The 19903-nt window shown below is 58.5% G+C and overlaps 1 protein-coding gene across 6 annotated transcripts; it reads right to left on the bottom strand.

Moving 5' to 3' along the window:
* Positions 1 to 3271: 3271 nt before the first annotated feature.
* On the bottom strand, positions 3272 to 19232 carry PDLIM2 (PDZ and LIM domain 2). Of its 6 annotated transcripts, none has more exons than XM_055348916.2 (10): positions 19217 to 19232; positions 16848 to 16942; positions 16015 to 16166; positions 12691 to 12760; positions 12419 to 12564; positions 12182 to 12260; positions 8199 to 8275; positions 7833 to 7978; positions 5895 to 6012; positions 3272 to 3837 (listed from the first exon to the last, which is right to left on the bottom strand). In XM_055348916.2, exons 2-10 carry the CDS (start codon positions 16938 to 16940, stop codon positions 3660 to 3662), a joined length of 1059 nt encoding a protein of 352 aa, XP_055204891.2. In that variant the 5' UTR covers positions 16941 to 16942; positions 19217 to 19232; the 3' UTR covers positions 3272 to 3659. The 6 variants fall into 6 exon arrangements, with proteins under 6 accessions (XP_055204891.2, XP_030869931.2, XP_030869933.3 ...); XM_031014071.3 differs by lacking the exon at positions 19217 to 19232 and adding an exon at positions 18017 to 18804; XM_031014073.3 differs by lacking the exon at positions 19217 to 19232 and adding an exon at positions 18320 to 18779.
* Positions 19233 to 19903: the final 671 nt, after the last annotated feature.

Below are 19903 nucleotides of genomic sequence, written 5' to 3'. Positions count from 1 at the left end.
ACAGGAAGCCCAGCCAGCAGGAATGCAGTGTCTCAGCACAATGCTTTGTGTGTGACTCAAAAGAACCTCCACACACACACCCCAACACACACTCCCCTCCAGGCCATGGCGCACCCCTCCTCCCCACCACCGCCATGCAGATGCGTCCTGGCCCAGGACCAGCTCAGAGGAACCTGAGCCCTGGGGGGCACGGGGGCAGGATCTGACCCAACACCCAAAGTAGGGGGATGCCCCCTTCCTGTGGCAGCTGCAGCCCCAAGCCTAGAGCCAGGCCAGGGCTCTCTGAGTGATGCTTGAAGGAATGGGAGGGGCAGCCCATCCACGCACTCCTGACAAGGTAAACCACTGCCATGAGTTCCTGAGACAGACAGTGTCCTGAGCAGAGTCAGCCCTCAGGCTGCCCAGTGGCCCCTGCACTTCCCATGGGGAAGTCCTGGCTTCAGGAAGTGGGTTTCCTGCAAGCTCAGCTGGAGCTAGTACCCGTGGGAGGAAGCACAAAGCTGAGAGCCTACAGAGCGCTGGGAAGGGCTGTGGTGACCTCCAGTTGTGACCAGAGGTGACCAGAGCTGTGCCTGGAAGGCTGCCTCTGATGACAGAGGGACAAACTCTGCCCCCCACAAGCCAGAAACCTGGGAGGCAGGCTGTAGATCCATTCCTTACTAGCTACGAGTACTTGGACCATTTACTGAACCTCCTGGTCCTCGGTTTCTTCATCTGCAGAGAGGATGGTAACAGTACTTATCTCGGGTTGTGAGGATTAAGTGAGTTAAAGCATTGGAAATATCCCTAGCACATCAAAAGCACCCCCAGAGCTTAGCCATTATGACTGTCTAGCTGTGCAGCTTTGGAAAAGTCACTTTCCCTTCTCTAACCAAAGGGGGTTGTACCAGATGCTCCTTTGGGCCACTTCTAACTCTAATCTGTCACTTCAGTTAATCTCCTCAGTGCAGGAAGGGAAGAGGGCACTGCACTGGACAAAGTCCGGGAACATAGACGGGCAGTGTGCGGCAGAGGGAGTGGGAGCACGCAGCTAGCTGGCTTAGGGTGGGGACAAGATCAGAGGTAAAAGACCAAAGACTGCCTGTCCCCAGCCTCCTCTGCTGACCAACTCATAACTCCGTTCTTCCAGGGGAGTTTGCTCCCGAGCCGGGCTGATTGTGTGGCTGCAGAGAACCCTGGTGCTGAAACCCTCAGGACCCCTGGGAGGAGAGATGGCTGCCACACCAAAGAACAAGGGCCAGAGGGGGATTTGAGCTGGAACCTACAAAGCCCCCAGAAGGCATTCGACGCCTCACTGGAATGCCCATCATTTCACATGTCCCCAGTCCCCACTTCTCCCCCTCCACTCCTATGACACTGCTGGCCCAGCATGGCGTGCTACATACAGGTGGGAATCTGTCCATATCAATAATCCAAACCGTCTTTTCCGACCTGTCACTTCTCTGCTTAAAACCTTCCAAGTGTTCCCAGAGGCTGGGCAAGGTTAGCTCACGCCTGTAATCCCAACACTTTGGAAAGCCAAGGTGGGAGGATGGCTTGGGGCCCGAAGTTCGAGACCAGCCTGGGCAACATAGCAAGACCCCATCTCTTAAAAAAAAAAACCAAAAAACTTAAAAATTAGCTGGGTGTGGTGGTGCACGCCTGTAGTCTCAGCTACTTGGGAGGCTGTGGGAGGATCTCTTGAGCCTGGGAGGTGGAGGCTGCAGTGAGCTAAGATTGTACCACTGCACTCCAGCCTGGGCAATAGAGCAAGACCATGTCTCAAAACAAAATGTCCCTAGAGCCTCAAGGGGAAGTTCAAACCACTTCTGGCATTGACAGCTCCCCTCCGATCTTATCTCAGTGTCCCCATCAGCCACTGCTCTGAGCTAAGCATCCCCCCAGCAGCCACCCCATCACTCAGCATTCCTCTTCTCCACCTCTCCAAGACTCAGCCCTCCTTTTGCATCACGGCCACTGCTTTGAACTCACGGGACGCTCCTCGGTGCGTTCCAAGGTAGCCCTTGGCGCTGAGTGCCACATCCTCTTATTCATTCATGCCAGCTCAGTCGCTGCCACTGGCCTTCTACCTCCAGGAAGGCATGAGAAGTGCTGTATCTTTCCGTATTCCCGCTGTGCCCAGAAGCCCAGTGTTGCCCCGTGAATGGGCCCCGCCATGGGCCGCACTGGACACTAGGTGGCGCCAAAGAGACTACCCCGTTTCTGACCAGCGCCTGGGGCTCATGGAGTCCCGCGCCAGACAGCCTTGATCTTTTCTATAAAAAGAAAGACCTTTCTCAGGCAGCCACCCAGGCAAAAGGTGAGACAATGATATCATGGTGTAAATTATATCTACAGGTGCCTGAGGAGGCAACACAAACATCTGCGCCAAGATTCCTTCCACAAAGAGCCGGAGAGCACAAAGCTGCCGGCAGGGACCAGCCAGGCACCCTGGGAAGCCCAGCTTTGATCTTCTCTGAAAAGAGAGCTGAGGCTGCCCCCTCCGCAGCATCCTCTGGGACTAGCACTAGGGGTAGTGGGTGAATCACGCCCAAAATCCTAGGCTGGCAGGGGAGACTACTGTCCCCTGCCTCAACTCCAGTGCACCCCCAGGGCAGCTCACCTGGCACTGGCCACATGCATTCATTTGTTTTTGTGTTTTTTTCAACGGACAGGTCCTCTCTCTCTCTCCCAGGCTGGAATGCAGTGGCATGATCACAGCTTAAGGCAGCCTCGGCCTCCTGAGCTCAAGGGCTCCTCAGGCCTCCCCAGTACCTGGGCCTAAAGCCTGAGCCACCCTGCCCCTTTGCCCCCCTCCAAATCAATCACCAATGAAGCCAGCAGAGTCTCCCAGGAAAGAAGTGGAAGGTGTCGGTAGATCAACCTGGCCCTGGGGGCCCAACCCTTGGTAGGCGGCCGGTCCTCAGGGTCAGAGGTTGTCTCACCAGCTTGGCTGGATGGGTCTCCTGGTCTTCCTCCTGTCCCTCCGCTTGGCGCCCTCCACCATCCCCTCCAAAGCTTCCAGTGACAATCTCATTCCCTCCATAGCACAAGCGTCCTCCTGTAAAACGGGCATCTTTACAAAAAGGTTAAGGAATGACATGACTCCCAACCTAAAAGAGGCAAGGCCCTTCCATGGGAAATGTCAGGTGCAGGCAACTGGCAGGGGTGGGATTTAAGGGAGGAAAAAGAAGAAGAAATGTATGTCGCATAAATAAAGACCCTCCATCCAGTGGTGGGAGCAGGTCATACCCAGGGCTGGCGGTAGGAAAAAGAAGGAAGGGACGTCTACTTTATTTTGTCCATATTCATATATTTATAGAGCTAGTATGTCAAAAACTTTACACAGTGACACCATTAGCCCCTGGCCCACCCCTCTCCTTCCCACTTCTGTGTTCGACCCTACTTAGACCCTGGCACACAAAGGTTGATCAAAGGCAGTGGCCACCTCAGACTAGTGCAATGCCAGTCCTGCAGGGGAGAGGCCTGGCAAGGTGAGGGTGAGTCTCCCACAGTCCAAGACAGGTCCCAGACCTTGGCCCACCCAGCGAGGACAAAAGGGCCTCAGGTCTCCAAACTTAGCTCATGTAAGAGCAACTGCCCACCATTGTCCCTGCCATGCCAACTTATATAGGCATGACCCTGGCCCAGGAGTGAGGCAGGCTGAGGGCATGGCGGGCTCAGGCCCGAGAGCTGAGGGTGGCAGGTGCGGAGTAGCGCTGGCGGGCATGCTTCTCACAGTACAGCTCGTCACCCACCCAGAAGTGCCCGCGCATCTTCAGGTTCAGCCCACAGTCGGCACAGGTGTAGCAGCCGGGGTGGCGGTACCGGCCCTCCTGGATGCGCACAGCCTGGTTCCTGCAGGGGAGGGAGAGGCTTTAGCTCAGAGCCACAGCACCAAGCAGGAGGCCACCATGCCCAGGGGGCCTGGTCCCCACTGTAGCATCAGGACCTGGGTGGAGCCCAAAGCCTTCTCAGAGACTAGACTTTTTTTTTTTTTTTTGAGATGGAGTTTCGCTCTTGTTGCCCAGGCTGGAATACAATGGTGTGATCTCAACTCACAGCAACCTCTACCTCCCGGGTTCAAGCGATACTCCTGCACCAGCCTCCTGAGTAGCTGGGATTACAAGCATGTGCCACCACACCTGGCTAAGTTTTTGTATTTTTAGTAGAGACGGGTTTTACCGTGTTAGCCAGGACGGTCTTGCCCTCCCGACCTCAGGTAATCCACCCTCCTTGGCTTCCCAGAGTGCTGGGATTACAGGCCTGAGCCACTGCACCCGGCCCGAGACTTGATTCTTGAAGCTGCACACAGGAATCTCACTTTGACAAACCCCCTAACACACACAAACCCCCACCACCGCTGCCACTGCTGGGACCCCTAATTAAAAATAATAAAAATAAATAAGTCAGCCAGGCACAGTAGCTCACACCTGTAATCCATGCCTAGGATCCCAGGTGGACAGATCACTTAAGGCCAGGAGCTTGAAACCAAACTGGGCAACATAGCAAGACCCCATCTCTACAAAAAATTTAAAAATTAGCCAGGTATGGTGGCACACGCCTGTAGTCCCAGCTACTCAGGAGGCTGAGATGGGAGGATCACTTGAACCCAGGAGTTCGGGACTGCAGTAAGCCATGACAGCACTACTGCGCCCCTGCCTGAGCAACAGAGTGAAACTCTATTAAAAATATTAAAAATTTTTTTTAAAGTTGTTCCTCTCACACAAAGACTGTAAGTCCGTCCCACATTGCCTGGATTTTTAACAGAGCAGTGATTCTCAGTGTGGTCCTGGGTCCCACAGCCAGCAGCATCTGCATCACTGGGGAATTCGTGAGAAATGCACATTCTCAGGCCTGTTGGCCTCCTGGAGAGGAGGCTCTGGGCTGGGGCCCAGCCATCGGCATTTAACATACCCTCCAAGGGACCCGACACACACACCTTTGAGAACCAGGATGGAAAACATGCTTTTTCAACACACATTCCCTATCTCTGCACAGCAGGGGGACTAGATATTCTCCCACTCTGCAGATGAAAACACTAAAGCCCAGAGAGGTTAAGGGATTTGCCTAAAGTCAATCACCAGCCCCTCCCACACTACACACTTCAGAACTTTACCTGAGGGGGTGTTTCAGCAACCTTCCAGAGAATGTGGTTGCATTATAAATGCCACTTAATGAGAAAAATGAGCCCACCTCGGCTGGGCACGGTGGCTCACGCTGTAATCCCAGCACTTTGGGAGGCCGAGGCAGGCGGATCACCTAAGGTCAAGAGTTTGAGACCAGCCTGGCCAACATGGGGAATACGCGTCTCTACTAAAAATACAAAAATTAGCTGGGAGTGGTGGCGGGCGCCTGTAGCCCCAGCTACTCGGGAGGCTGAGACACGAGAATAGCGTGAACCTGGGAGGCAGAGCTTGCAGTGAGCTGAAATTGCACCACTGCACTCCTGCCTGGGCAACAGAATGAGACTCCGTCTCAAAAAAAAAAAAAAAAAGAAAGAAAAGAAAAGAAAAGAAAGAAAGAAAAGAAAAATAAGAAAAATGAGCCCACATAGGGAAAAATGCAGCCTGCTCCAAAGGGCGAGGAAGGGGAAAGAGCAAGATTTTCCAGGAGGATGTGCTGTACCTCTGGGCAGATCTCCAGAGGCTTTGAAATTATCAAAGAGAAATCAAAAGGGATGGGAAAAGGAGGAGAGGTAGAGGAGATGCAGCCGGAAGCAGCTAGCCTAGGCTCCTAAGAAGCCTGTAACTAATGCCCCCAAAGCTGTGCAACACTGCTTCCCCTAGAGTCCCCGACTGGGTACCCAGTGCTAGCCCCTGATGGGCCCAGCCCTTCCTGAAAGCATCTAGTGCCCTGTCCCCCTCCCCACTCCCCTGTGAAGGCTCAGGTCCCCCACCCCCCTCCACACTCACGCGATGCTGGTACTGCACTTCTCACAAGTGTGGAGCTTGGGAGGGGTGGCCAGGGCCCTGGAGGCAGGCAGGGAGGACTGGGGGCTCAGTGAGCTGGGCAAGAAGGCTGGCGTGCCACCTGGGGGCAGGGCAGACAGACATGTGGTGAGAGCCCACCAACCACAGCATCCTCCCAAAGACGCTCTGAGGAGGGGGTCTTGGAAAGCACCCTTATAAGAGAACCCCTAAAGTCACGCTGACGGTGGCACCAGGTAAGGAGGAAGGTGATCTTGCCAGATCCATGGCTGAGGCTGGGCAAGGGCATGAAGAAGGCAGGTACAAGGCCTAGTTTGCCCATCCAAGGCCACCTGGGGCCATCTGTGCTCAGTGTGTGACGTGTCAGGTGAAGCAGGTGCTCCCTCTCTAATGACCCGGTAATAACAGTGTGGTTAGATAACAACTGGAGATGGCAACAGGAGCGCAATGCCTCGGTGTGGCTTTCAAAGTGCTTTTCCATGCATTGTCACATCTGAGCTCTCAAGCCACATGAAGATGAAGCCCAGGGCTACGGGGCAGCTGTCGCCCCTGTCTGCAGCTAAGGACGCTGAGGCCTCCTTGGCAAAGTCACTGCCCTCTCCCTGTGCTGCCTCCTGGGACCTTCTGAGGCCTCAGGGTCAAAACAGACAAGATTTGCTCCAAACCTTCTCACCCCACCCCCTACGCCTCTGCAAATGCCCCTTGGAGCTAAACATCAGCGTTAGAACCAGCCACCTGCCAATCTCCAGGTGTGCCCTGTCCATATGGCCTCTTACATGTGCTCCCAAAATGGAAATCTCACCTTCAACCTCACAGTTGTTCCTGGAGGCCAGTTTCCAGCCTGCATCTCCGTACTCCCCACTCCCCTGCTCCCTTTCCATTGCCACCCCAATGGGACTCAACTGAGGTCCAGGAGCCCACACCAGCCACTTGGAAGGAGAGCCTTGGAGACAGCCAGGCGGGCCAGTGCCCAGGGCCAGGGGCACCATTTCCTGGGAAACCAACTTCTCTCCATTTTAAAATTCATAGTCATAGATGAATTATGAAGCCTTTCTGGTCACTCTCCTACCTGTCTTGTCATGTCCCTCCCCTTCTCCCCACTGTTCTAAAGGGCACTGGTGCTGAGCACCTTAAGGGCAGGGGCTGTGGGAGTAGGAACTCCCACAGCAGCGCTCGCCTCCATGGGAGCTGGCCAGGCCCATCTGCCCCAGTGAACGGAGCTCCCCAAGGGCAGGAGTGGGGTCATGGCCACCTATCCCCAAACTCTGCACACATCTGGTCCCTCAGATGGGCACAGTCAGTGTCTGTCACATGAATAACGGAACTCTGGCAAGCCTCCATATGTCTTGCTCGCCTGGCATCGGTATTTAATGGCTTTCCTGGGTTAGGGCACTCCTCAGCCTGGTTCCCTTCCCGAGGGCCCTCACTGCAGGGGCTTGGCCTCCACTGGCGCCCTTCCATGCTATCAGGCCCCCATTCTCTCACTCCCACACCCCAAAGCCCTCTGGCCGCCAGCCTCCACCTTCCACAGTGCTTCCTGCCACCCTCTTAATGCTGTTTAAGTCTTGATGTTTTTTCTAAAGCCAAGAGGCCAAGTCAAATCCCTCTTCCTCCAAGAAGCCCTCCCTGGAGGCCCAGCCCCAAGCCCTGCCACCGCTTTTATCACTCGAATGACACTTTCCCATCCCAGCCGGCTACTGCCCACTGCTCTGTGGGAGCACGCTGGTGACCCTCCCGGACCCTCCTAGACCGTCAGCTCCTTGTGGGCAGGGGCTGGGGCTTCGCGCTCTGCTCGGCTCCGTGCCTAGTCCTGGGGTGAGCACCTCACAGGCACTTAAGAACACTGGTTCACTGACCCATCCAGTCAGGGCCCGGGGTACGGAAGGGAACCTCCTTCCCCTCCCCAGCCCCCCAGACCCTCACCTCTCTCCTCAGCCTCCAAGGCTTCCTGCAAGAGCCGAAAGGAACTGGACTGTCGGGGGGCCGCCCGTCCCTCGCGATTTTCCTGCAGCATCTTGAAGACTTCCGAGTCCTCGTCCAGGAGGAGGCTTCCCCCTTCTGAGTCCATGCTGTAGGGTGGGAGGCAGCCAGGAATGAGCGTCCCGTGCCGGAGCTTAGGCAAGCAAGGGGGTGGGGGGCAGGAGAAGAGCGTGGGGGAGGGGGAGGAATCTGGGAGGTGGAGGAGCAAACCGGGCTTGGGGGACCCCATCCCTCTCGGGGAAGCCCGTCTCCCTCCTGCCCCTCCCAGCCTTCCAAGACCCCACCCGACCCTCCGGGGCCTGCTGGTACCTGGGCCTGGAGGAACGAGGGCCCGGGGAAGGCGGCAGCACCAGCACCGCCGAGTCGCCAGCGCGGCCGAGGCCGGCCTGTGGGGAGGAGGCAGCCGGGGAGGAGTCAGGGCCAGAGCCTTGGGCCAACACACCCAGGAGGGCCTAGCCCGGCTGTTCCCAGGCCCGACACCAGGGGGCCCCCGGCCCTCGCCGACCAGCGGACCCCTGCCCCTTCCCTTGGAGCCAAGGTGTCGGGGGCTCCCAGCCCTCGCCGACCAGCGGGCCCCCCTGCCCCTTCCCTCGGAGCCAGGGCGCAGAGACTGCCAGGGTCCAGAGCGGGAGGGAGGCATGCGGGTTCTGCCGGGGACCGGGCAGCAGGAAGGCAGCAGGTGACAGCTAAGCACAGAGTCCTCTGTCACGCACGCTATTATCTGTGTGCAAAGACATTGCACACTGGGGCCTGGCTCCGATCCCACGGAACCAGCAGAGAGGAAGCACGCTGCCCTTTTGCACTGAGGAGATGGAAACATAAAGGGATGAAGCAAGGGGTCGAAGTCCCCTGGGAGTCAGGGCCGGCCAGGGCAGAGGCCCTCTTCCCAAGGAGAGCTGGTTCCTCTCCTCAGAGGCTGGAGTCTGGGCTGACCAGCCTGTCCCTACTCTGCTGGGAGGTCTGGGCCTGCCCCGTGGAGCTTTGGGGAGCCGAGCCCTCCCTGGGCCACACTCAGGCAGCAGTGCCTATCTCCAGGTGTGCCGTGTCCATCTGGGGCTCTTAAATTTGCTCCCAACATGGAAATCTCGCCTTCAACCTCACAGTTGTTCCTGGAGGCGAATTTCCAGCCTGCATCTCCGTACTCCCCACTCCCCTGCTCCCTTTCCATTGCCACCCCAATGGGACTCAACTGAGCTCCCGGAGCCCGCACCAGCCACTGGGAAGGAGAGCCTTGGAGACAGCCAGGTGGGCCGATGCCCAGGGCCAGGGGCACCATTTCCTGGGAAGCCAACTTCTCTCCATTTTAAAATTCAAAGTCATGGATGAATTATGAAGCCAGAGGGAAAATTGCACAAATCCTTAAGCTAAAGCAAAAACTTCTGGATCTTAAGAAAACAGCCCTAGACCCTCACCCCACCAGGCTGCTACCAGCAGTTCGCCTCGCATCCCTCTGCTCTCAGCGTTCTCCAGTAAAACGTTCTATAGGTAAGGAGACTGCAGGTCAGAAGGGCAAAGTGGCTGGTCCAAGCCACCTGAAGCATCAGAGGCAGGGCTGGGACTCCACACCTGGGCTTCAGGGCAACTGCCTGGGGCTGCGCGGTCACCTGAAGGACCTAGAGATAATTTCCGCAGGAATTCAAGAGCCACATCACATCTCCAGACAGACCACCATGAGCCCGGCCTAGGGCACCGGCCCGGGATCCCTTCATGAGGCAAGTCCTCATTCCCAACCAGAGGGAGAGGGGCTTTTTTCACTTGGCCTCTGCTCACCAAGGCATGTGCCTACCAGTAGGGGGAACCTGTAATTTCCAGAGGCATTATAAGGGCATCCTGAGCCTCCAGCTCTCTGCAGCCTTGGCCATGTCAGGAGGCCACAAGGACACAGCACCCCTGCCTCTGCAGCTCACAGCATTCCTCTCACACACTCCCACCAGACTGCCCAGCCCAGAAAAGGAGACCAGCTCCCCGACTGGGAGAGACAATGCCTTTCTCTCCTTCCCTTCCTCCCAGGCGGTTAGGGGTTAGGGACCCTTGCCTTCACAGAAGACCTTTTATCTCCAAATCCAGGAAAGCTGCTCCCCCTTCACCTGCCCATCATGAGCTTGTCTGTAGCCAACACCTCTCGAAATGTGTGCTGGGGAACGCAAGGATGTTCCTGGGGGCGGGGCAGGGCAGGGGGTCAGGGGTAGAAATTCAGGAGAAATTCTGCTGTTCATCAAGTTTAGGATATAAAGAAAAATTAAGTGGGTTTCTTTCTCATGGGACTTCTTAGAGCCTTTAAGACTCTCAAGTGTAAGCGATTTTTTTAAAGAGATGGGGGTTTCACTATGTTGCCCAGACTGGTCTGGACTCCTGGGCTCAAGCAATCCTCCCGCCCCAGCCTCCGGAGTAGCTGGGACTCCAGGCACGTGTCACAGCACCCAGCTACACAGTGATTCTCAAAAGGCAGCTGTGGGACCCTGAGACTTCTGCACCCGTGGGACCACAGCCTCATTTGTAGACTAGAACGTCAGCTCCATAGGGTCAGAGGTGTCACTCTGTTTTTCCACGACTGCATCCCCAGAGCCCAGTTGAGTGTCTGACATGAAGCAGCTGCTCGACAAATATTTGCCGAAGGAATGAGCAGAGTCATCAAGGTCAGAGAAGGAAACTCAGAGCGTCTAGTCCGACCTGAGGCCCGGGGAGAGGAAGGGGGGCTGGTCCAAGTCGTCAGGCAGAGGTGGGACCGACCCAAGCGGGTCTCCTCACACCCAGCTCTGGGCTCGTGACCCGCAAGCCCCATGCCCAACTCAGCGGGTGTAGGCTGGAGCCTGGGAAGTTGCATTTCCAACAAGTTCTCAGGTGTTGCCGCTGGTTTGGGAGCCATGCCTCTGTACCTCCCACACCCTTCATTTTCCTGGACTGGGGGCAACACGACGGGGAAGCTCAGGAAGGCTTGCCCTTGAGCACGTGGGTCCTGCTGAGACCACAGCCCACCAGAGGCGTCGCGGAACAGAGCCAGGACTGACACTGACCAGCCCTCTTGAAACAAGCTCATTCCTGGCTTATCTCAGAACAAAGCTTCCCCCTAAAAAATCCCCCAGCCCCAATACATCAGCCGTCACCTGGACCAGTGTTTCTCCATCTCCCAGCATGTTGGGCCTCCTGCTCATCCTTCCCTAAACCCTCTCACCACCACCTCTAATGTCCAGCAATACTCCTCACACAGCCTTCCTTCCCCCCTCCCCTCCCAGAACGCCTCCTGCTTTTGTAATTAATACCACACTGCTTAGTGCCTAATTGCTCCAAAATTGTTTTGCAAGTTTGCCTTATCTCTACAACTACATCTTCAATTCCTTAACAAGGGGACCCATGGAATATATCTCTATGGCCACAATGCCAGGCTGGCCTCTGGGTGGGCACGCAGTGGGTCACTAGGGAGCCCCTGTTCAGAAGGCCCCCAGAAAGATCCTGCTCCTTCCTCCTCCAGAGCCTCCGGGTTCTAGTGCCCTCCCTGGCCACCCCCAAAGGCTCTGCTTTCTGGAATGCAGAATCAACCCAAAGGTAGGACTCAGCAGCTGGGCCATATCCCCATCACCCCAAAGGCTGGACGTGCCCCCCACGCCGTCCCCAGCAGCTGCAGCCCAGGGCTGTTGGCTGCCTCACTCCCTCACCATCCCCCACCGTTGAAGAGGAGAAATACCACCCAGGAAGGGGGTTAGGCTGTCACCAGGGGCCACTGGGACCTGGCTGAAAGAGAGTCCAGGGGAGCTTGGGGGGTAGGGGGAGGAGGAGACAGAATAAGCCAAGAGCGCTCAAGGCAGAACCGCAGTCCCACTGGGGCATCTCTGGGCTGAGTCAGAGGAGGAAGGGAGGGTGTGGGTGGGAGTCGGGCAGGCCCGGGTCTTGGAATGGGGAGGAATGTGTTCGAGAGATGCAGCCAGAGACGAAAGGGAATCATCCCAACAACAGCAGCGAAACTATTTCAGCCGCAGCCCAAGAGAAACATACTGGGCAGGGAGGAAGTCAGCAGGATGGGAGGGGAGGAGGATGAGGGGAGGGGGATGAGGGGAGGGGTGCAGGAGATGGATGGGCTACTGGGCACTGCTGGGCAGGTCTTGGGCACAGCACAGGTGGCCCACGACCAGAAGCACGGCCTCCCTGGCTCAGGAGCAGAGCATGTCTGTGGCCAGGAGAAGGAGGCCCTGGCTGCCCAGGTGGTCCTGGCCGCCTGCAGTCCCGGGGCACTGGCAACCCACAGGAACGGGAGGTGCTTCTGTTCCTCCAGCCTGTCCTCCCCCAGGGAGCCTCACCTGTCGGCTTCCAGGGCGGCCTGAGTAGGACAGGCGGTCAGCAGCGGGGAGCCCCGGGGAACATGCCAGACTCTGGAAGCTGAAAGTGGGAAAGGGATAGTGTGTGCCGGGGCCACCCCCAGCCTGCCCAGGGAGGATGCTGCCCCGGGCTCCCAAGCAGAGCTCCTGAGACTCAGAGGAGCCAGCCTGGAGCTGGCAGCGCAGGCGACCAGGGTACCCACTCACAGGCACGCTCACCTGCGGCTGATGGCCGCCTCTCCAGTGAGGGGGCTGCTGGAGGGTGGTGGTGAGAAGGGGCTGCAGGCCCTCGGGCTAAGGGAGGTTGGGCTAGAGTAGGAGGACCTTAGAGAGGACTGACTCTCAGTGTATGTCCTCACGGAGCCCTGTGGAGAGAGTGGCCGTGTCAGGAAAGGCAGGGCTGCCCCACAAAGGCTGCCCTGCCCTCAGGCCTCACTTTCATGCACCAGTGATCAGGGTGCTGAGGCTGTCAGGGGAGGGCACCAGCTTACCTGGAAGCGAGTCGCCAGCACTTCCAAGGAGCTGTCCCCATTGGTCTGCCCTGGAGACGTAGCCTGAGACCTGAGGAGGCAACAGAGGGAGGGAATGTCACAGGGGCCCTGCACCCCGCAACCCCCAAAAGAGGCCAAAACTGCTCCCAGATCTAGTTCTCAACACCAGTAAAAGCTACAGAAAATTTGGACATCCGGTTGTCAACTTTTAACTTTGTCAAACTCAAGACAAACAACTATCATCAACGACAACCATGGTTCCTTAAAAGAAAGGACAGTTGGCCAGGCACATTGGCCCACGCCTATCATCCCAACGCTTTGGGAAGCCAAGGCAGGAGGATCACTTGAGCCCAAGAGTTCAAGACCAGCCTGGGCAACATAGGAAGACCTCGTGACTACTAAAATTTTTTTTTTAAGTAGCTGCACGTGGTGGTGCATGCCTGTAGTCCCAGCTACTTGGGAGGTTGAGGTGGGAGGATCACTTGAGCCCAGGAGATGGAGGTTGTAGTGAGCCGTGATTGCGCCACTGCCTTCCAGCCTGGGCGACACAGCGAGACTCTGTCTCAAAAAAACACCAAGGCCAGGCACGGTGGCTCACGCCTGTAATCCCAGCACTTTGGGAGGCCAAGGAGGGTGAATCTCTTGAAGTCAGGAGTTCCAGACCAGCCTGGTCATCAACAAGGTGAAACCCCATCTCTAATTTAAAAAAAAAAAAAAAAAAAAAATTTAGCCAGGCCATAGTGACGCATGCCTGTAACACCAGCTACTTGGGAGGCTGAGGCAGGAGAATTGCTTGACCCAGGGAGGCAGAGGTTACAGTGAGCCAAAATTGTACCACTGCACTCCAGGCTGGGCGACAGAGTGAGAATCCATCTCAAACAACAGTAACAACAGCAAAACCCACCCCGAAAAAAGAAAGGATAGTTTGGTTCTAAAAAGTAGAACGTACATAACTTCATCAGAAAGTTCAAACATTCAGTTTTATTAGACAGTCCTCACATTATCCTGCCTTTTTTTTTTTTTTTCTATTTTGCCTGGACTTTGTCACTGATGTCACTCAGCCTCGGGTTTGTAGATTGATTTGGGGGAAGATTACTGATTTTTTTGTTTTTTGAGATGGAGTCTCGCTCCGTCACCCAGGCTGGAGTGCAGTGGTGCAATCTCGGCTCACTGCAACCTCCACCTCCTGGGTTCAAGCAATTCTCCCTGCCTCAGCCCCCCAGGTAGCTGGGATTACAGGTGCCCGCTAGCATGCCCGGCTAATTTTTGTATTTTTAGTAGAGATGGGGTTTCGCCATATTGGCCAGGCTGGTCTTGAACTCCTGACCTCAGGTGATCTGCCCGACTCAGCCTCCCAAAATGCTGAAATTACAGGTGTGAGCCACTGCGCCCGGCCTGATTACTGATTTCATAGAAATAATCCTTTATATTTTAACCCATGGAGAAACCGAAGCCCAGAGAGGGAAAGTGAGCTGCCTCAAGTTCTAGAGCCCATGGTGACTGGGCCAGCTGCGCACCCTGCCCACTGGAGGCCAGGGTGCCTTTGAGCGCGTCACTCCTGATCCCTTTCTCAGGGGTCTCCCCAGTTAAACAAAAGGCGAGACCCGCCTGCCTCCTTCCAGACAAGTAGGCCCAGCTCCCCACCAGCGAGAGGGGCACCCCCTCCCAGCTCCCTGGGTACCCTCTTCCAAAGTGGAACCCAGCTGGAGCCCTGAATGGGAGGTAACTGAAGTCTGGGCTGAGGGACAGCCTGCCTCGTCCCATCTTGCCACGCATTCCTGGCCGTGAGGCTGCTTCTAGAGATGTAGGGCAACAGGACCCTCCGCTTCCTGGGAGAGCCATGGGATCAGGGTGAGGAGAGCTCAGGCTCTGGCTTCCTGCCCCAGGGCTTCTGAATACCAGAGAGGTCACCTGGGAGGGTAGGAGGCGGGAGATGGGGGTTGGGGGGGGGCATCGCATCAGCAAAAGTAAGGAGACTGGGACGGGCGTGGTGTAATATCTGTAATCCCAGCACTTTGGGACGCCGAGGCAAGTGGATCACGAGGTCAGGAGATCGAGACCATCCTGGCCAACGTGGTGAAACCCCATCTCTACTAAAAATATAAAAATTAGCTGGGCGTGGTGGCACACGCCTGTAGTCCCAGGTACTCAGGAGGCTGAGGCGGGAGACTCTCTTGAACCCGGGAGGCGGAGGTGGCAGTGAGCCGAGATCACGCTACTGCACTCCAGCCTGGCAACAGAGCGAGACTCTGTCTCAAAAAAAAAAAAAAAAAAAATTAAGAGACTGGAGTCTGGGCTTGCCTGGTGCAGAACCAGAGGCCTGACTTACAGCCCAGGCCTACCTCCCCCGAGCCCTGGTCCCTCCAGAGAACCCCAGAGGAAGAGACAGTCCGAAGCTCCTGCCCTTCCGCCGCCAGACCCTCAGCCTCCTGTAGCTTTCTGCCCCATTCCCAGATGCCATGAGGTGCTCTCTACCCTCCTTCTTGGGGTCCCGCTCCTGCAAACACCCAGGGACCTGAATGACATGAAGGGAGCCGGCTTCTGCCACACCACAGGGCAGGGCAGTTGGAGAAGGAGGGGCTTGGTAGGGCTGAACAGAGCAGGACAATGTGGGGGTGGCCAGGATGCAAGAGGTGTCTGACTCAGGTTCCAGGTCCGTGCAGAGGGCTCTCCTGGCTCGGGGATCTCCTGGCATTCCCGATCTGTGACTCACTGCAATGCCCCGCCCCAGGGAGCCACCTGTTCCCCCTATAGCTTGGCCTCCAGGCCCCACCCTGGCCCCACCTTGGCTTATAGGCTCAAAACCCTAGGAGTAACCCAGGATCGGGCATCTGCCTTCAGTGATGGGGAGGAACAGACAGGCTCTATGAGGAATGAGCTCCCCAAATCCTCACTTCCAGCTGGGAACAAAACAAAGGCCATGCCCTGTTGGAAGCAGGAGTCCTGGGGATGCAGCCTCGGGCATACCTTTCCCAGAAGTTTCCCCTCTTCAACCCACTTCATGCCCACGCCCTGTGCCCTGCACACTCTTGGGAACCAGTCAAACCCGGGCTTCAAGGTGGCTGGTGCCAGCTCGCCCTGCCCAGCCTGTGACTGCACGCCCAGCCCGGCGCCCACCTTTACCCAACCAGGCATGGGAACACCCCTCAGCCCACCCTGCTGCAGGAAGCAGAGCCCAGGACCTTCTCACCAAGGTGTGGAGAGGGCCCAAGAAGGCCGCTTTAGGGCTGAGCTCTAGCCCACGGGCAGGAGCAAGGGCTGCTCAATGCGTGGGGTGGCGGGGGAGGGGGAATGCCACAGGCTCTGCAGAGCGGGAGGCCCTACCGGTCCAGCTGCAGCCGCAGGGGCGAGGGGCTCTGGCGGATCTTGCTCTGGGCCTCGGCATGCAGCATGCCCTCCGCGCTTTCCCCGTTGATGGCCACGATTATGTCTCCAGGCCGGAGGTCAGCGTCCTTGGCTTTGCCCCGCTCGGCTACCTGTAGGGATGAGGAGCTGGCATGCTCAGACCGTGGCCCAGCTGGAGAAGGGACTTCCCACTCTGCTACCCAAGAAACACAGAGGCTGGCTTGACCCAGGCCGGCCTGCACCCTCCTGCATGTCCCTCTGCCTGCTCATGACACCCAGCTGATCAGCCGTCCCCTCCAGGAGCGCAGGTGGCAGCCCCCACCCCACACTGGCATTCTAATGGGCCTCCCAAAGAATGTGCAGTGGCAGAATTTCAGGAACTGTGCTTGGAAATACTTTTGGATAGAGAGCCTTGCCCGTGCAAATCACACCTTGCAGGTGGCTGCCTGCACAGCCCTCCTGTGAACGTTCCCAGCCCGGGCCCAGGTCAAGAGGAGACTACCAAGAACTCCGGGGCTCTTGTTCTAGTAATCACCCAAAATGGCTGCCTGCAAGTGTGGGGATAGCAACTGGGGAGGCAAGAGCCGGCCCTGTCCTGGGCCCAGCTCCCTTTCACTCCCAAGGTCTGTTCCTGAAGTGGCCACCACATCCCGGTAGCAAAGGGCCATGGCTCCCTTTCAGCCAGCACGCCAGGCAGCAGCAGATCCCTGGCTCCAGAACAGAAAAAGCAAGCCATCTGTGCTGAGTGGGGTGAACAGGGCCGACCTCGCTTCTGGCAGGAACTTCTCATCTCTTTGAGCCACCATCCTTACCTTAGTCACCATGATGGGCGTGTGGAAATCCCTGCCCCCTGTGATACGGAAGCCCCAGGGCGCTGGCCCGGCCACATCCACCGTCAGCGCCATACCTGAGGAAGAGAGGACCAGGAGGTGAAGTCCATCCCCTACCGGGCTCTGGGGGCACTGTAAGGCAGCAGGAGAGGAGCCAAAGGGAGAAGGAGAGGGCACCACAGCTCCCGGAGCAGCTACTCAGGGGCTTTGGGGTGGGTAGAGGAAGTGGCTAACTCCCTCCCTCAGCCCGGTTTCACTTCCCCCCACCCTGGGAAGCCATGCTTCTGAGTTCTCCCTTCCTTAGTCTTCAGCCCAGGGAGCGACTCCCAGGAGGGGGCTGCCCAGGCTGCCAGGCAGGGGGCTTGCTGGAACATGGGGGGCAGGGGCTGGCAAGTGGAGGGGATGCCAGCACCCCCTCGGTCTCCCCTCCTCCACCATCAGGGCTCAGTCCCACTAGCGCTTGCTTCCTGTCCCCAAAACCCACAGCACACGGTACTTCCTCTCCACTCTGGGGGAGGGCTGGTGAGTGGCCTAGGGAGAGCAGGGCTCAGAAAGCAGGAGTGACAGGTCAAGGAACAGGCTGGCACCAGTACAGACTGTGTAAGTTACTGGCCAGGTGAAGGACTGGTGGGGTGAGGCCGAGTCTTCACATGGGCCTCCTAGCTGCCCACCTCGTTCTTGGCAAAGTGGATCACACGGGCAAGACCGGGCTCCCCACCTCCTCCAGGGGCCGGCTGCCAGGGCAAGGAGGCCAGGGTTCATCTGTGAAGCTGGGCACACCCACCCCCAGATTCCTGATGCTGCCCGACAGACAGCCGGGGTGACAGGTCTCCCATCCACAGCCCCTCCGCTGGGCAAGGAAGTGCCCTTGCAGACAGACCCCTGTGGGATTTCCTGAGCCTCTAGCTCTGGAGCCAGGAGCCAACCCAGGCAGGAAGCCGCGGTGCCAGGCTGGGCACCACCCTGCCCAGCACCCATCCTGGGGCTGCCCCGGGGACGCAAGTGCTGCGAGAATCTATCAAGAGCACCAGCGGTCTGTTCGCTCCATCCCCGGCTGCCTTCCCCTTGGGCCCAGGCCTAGCCTCTGTTCCCAGCACCGCCCCCATCCCAGTCCCCGAGGCCGGCTCCCGGCCGCCCCGAGATTCCCAGACCTTTGAGCCGGTCAGTGGACTCCGCGCTGCGGGCGCCGCGGGGAGGTGCCCAGCCCGATGGCCCGGCTCTACCAGTTCTGGAGCCTCCTTCGCTCCGAGGGCAAAGTACCCTGCGGGCTGGGGGCTGGAGGAGGAGCGCTCCGGCCGGGGAGAGCGCAGCTCGCGGGGGCGCCCCCGCTGATGCGAGGCTCCGGGGAGCTGGGCCGCGGACGAGGCCAGGGTTCCGAGCCGACAGGGGCGCGGAGAGGAGCCCGGCGCCGGGGAGGGCGGGCCGCGCGGAGAGGCGCAGGTGGACGCGCTCACCTGGCTGCCGCTCACCTGTCCGGCTGGGCGCCCAGGCCCGGGAGGGAGGGAAGGCGAGGAGACGCCACCGCTCCCGCTGCCGTCTACCCGACTCTGGGGAGAGCCCGCCCGGGGCTCCCGGACCTGCCTCCACCCATGTGATCCCGGGGCCGCCCCTGCCGCCGCCCCTAGCCCGAGAAGCCGCCGCCTCCGCGCGGCGAGCCCAGGCGCTGCCACCTGGCCCGAGCCCGCCGGGGGGATGAGGCAGGCTGTCCCCAGGGCCCCCTGCAGGCTGCGGCCGTCCAGCCGGTGGTGCCCGCATCCTCCCCGGAGCGCCCGCAAGCCCCCGACCGCCCGGAGCACAGCAGAGCCGGTCCAGGGACTGCCCCGCGCCCCACTTCGCAGACGACCGAGGGGGCAGCCCCATAAAGCTCTCCCACGCCGGCCGCGCTCTCCCGCCCCGCATCCCCAGGTCCTGGGCACGGTGGGCTGCCTGGGTGTGTCTGCGTTCCGCCTGGCTCCTCCACCCACTCCAGGCTGGGAGGCTGGCGCAGATGCGGCCTTGACACCCACAAATCCCAAACCAAGGCCACCCTCCTCCCCGCCAACTCCCTTCCTGAACGCTGGCTTCTCGGCAGCGCAGAACTTCTCTGCCTGGAATGCCCGCAAAGGGGGACCCGCAGGGGCTCTAGGAGATGGAGAGAGCCTCCTGGCTGGGGGTTCACTGGGCACCCCCACCCCTGGGCTGGTACCTTCCCGTTCCCGTGGGCCCTCACCTCACCCTCTCTGCAGGTCTTCACCCCCCTTCCTGCCCCCTCCCTTGTCCTCTTTCAAGCACCTGAAGCCCAGGCTGTAAGGATGAGGAGAGGGCAGCCAAGGAGGGGACCCGGGTGCCAGCTCAGGGAGGAGAAGCCGTACCTGGCAACCCTCTCTCCGGGGACCTCAAGGCCATAGAGCCGCCTCTCGTTGGGTCTCCACTTGGCCTCTGGCTGCCAGGCTGCTGTGTTTTCAGGGGATCACACCTGTGGGCGCAGCTGTGCCTCGCCTGCCTCAGGTGTGACTCATTCCCTCCACGCTCACTCTGTGAAGAGTGCCCTCCCCACGCCCCTCACCTGCCTGTGCCCGCGTCTCAGCCTCCTTGCGTTCACACTCCGGCCCCCCTCCTCCCACAGCCTGTCCTGGGTGTGTGTAAACTCCTCTCCCACTGGCTGGTCTCCGGCCTCCCGGCATGACCACCTGGCCTGATGCACCTGCTCTGCCTCCCTGACTAGACTGGAAGCCCCTTGAGGGGAGAGGCAACTACAGGCAGGGTGAGCACAGCCCCGGGGGCGCACAGACCTAGCCCCAAGTGCACAGCTGCGTCTCACCGGCTGTGTGACCTTCAGCAACCTCCTCAGCTCCTCCGGGCCTCAGTTTCCCCATGTGGAAAATGGGGATAATGTGCTGCTTACCCTCTTGTTGTAAAAATTGCTTGGCCACAGGGCAAAAGCCAAGGATGGCACAGAGGTGTCAAACAGAGTCCCTGCCTCAAATGGGGTGGGGACTTCTGGGAAGGGACCCAAAGGAAGGGAAGTTCATCCATTCAATTCTTCCACACAATCATTC

This window comes from Gorilla gorilla, chromosome 7, assembly GCF_029281585.2.
Source record: "Gorilla gorilla gorilla isolate KB3781 chromosome 7, NHGRI_mGorGor1-v2.1_pri, whole genome shotgun sequence".
Lineage (NCBI taxonomy): Eukaryota > Metazoa > Chordata > Mammalia > Primates > Hominidae > Gorilla > Gorilla gorilla.
Note: the sequence above shows the minus strand (reverse complement) of the source record. Positions and strands in the feature narration are given on the sequence as shown.

Excerpts from the sequence above, each read along its gene's own strand:
- PDLIM2 (XM_031014071.3), bottom strand. The coding sequence starts at position 18,764 with ATGCGGGGCGGGAGAGCGCGGCCGGCGTGGGAGAGCTTTATGGGGCTG. Across the intron at positions 16,167-16,847 it reads CGCCCATCATGGTGACTAAG|GTAGCCGAGCGGGGCAAAGC; the intron begins GTAAGGATGGTG and ends TCATCCCTACAG. Across the intron at positions 12,261-12,418 it reads GAGGCGGCCATCAGCCGCAG|CTTCCAGAGTCTGGCATGTT; the intron begins GTGAGCGTGCCT and ends TCCCACTTTCAG.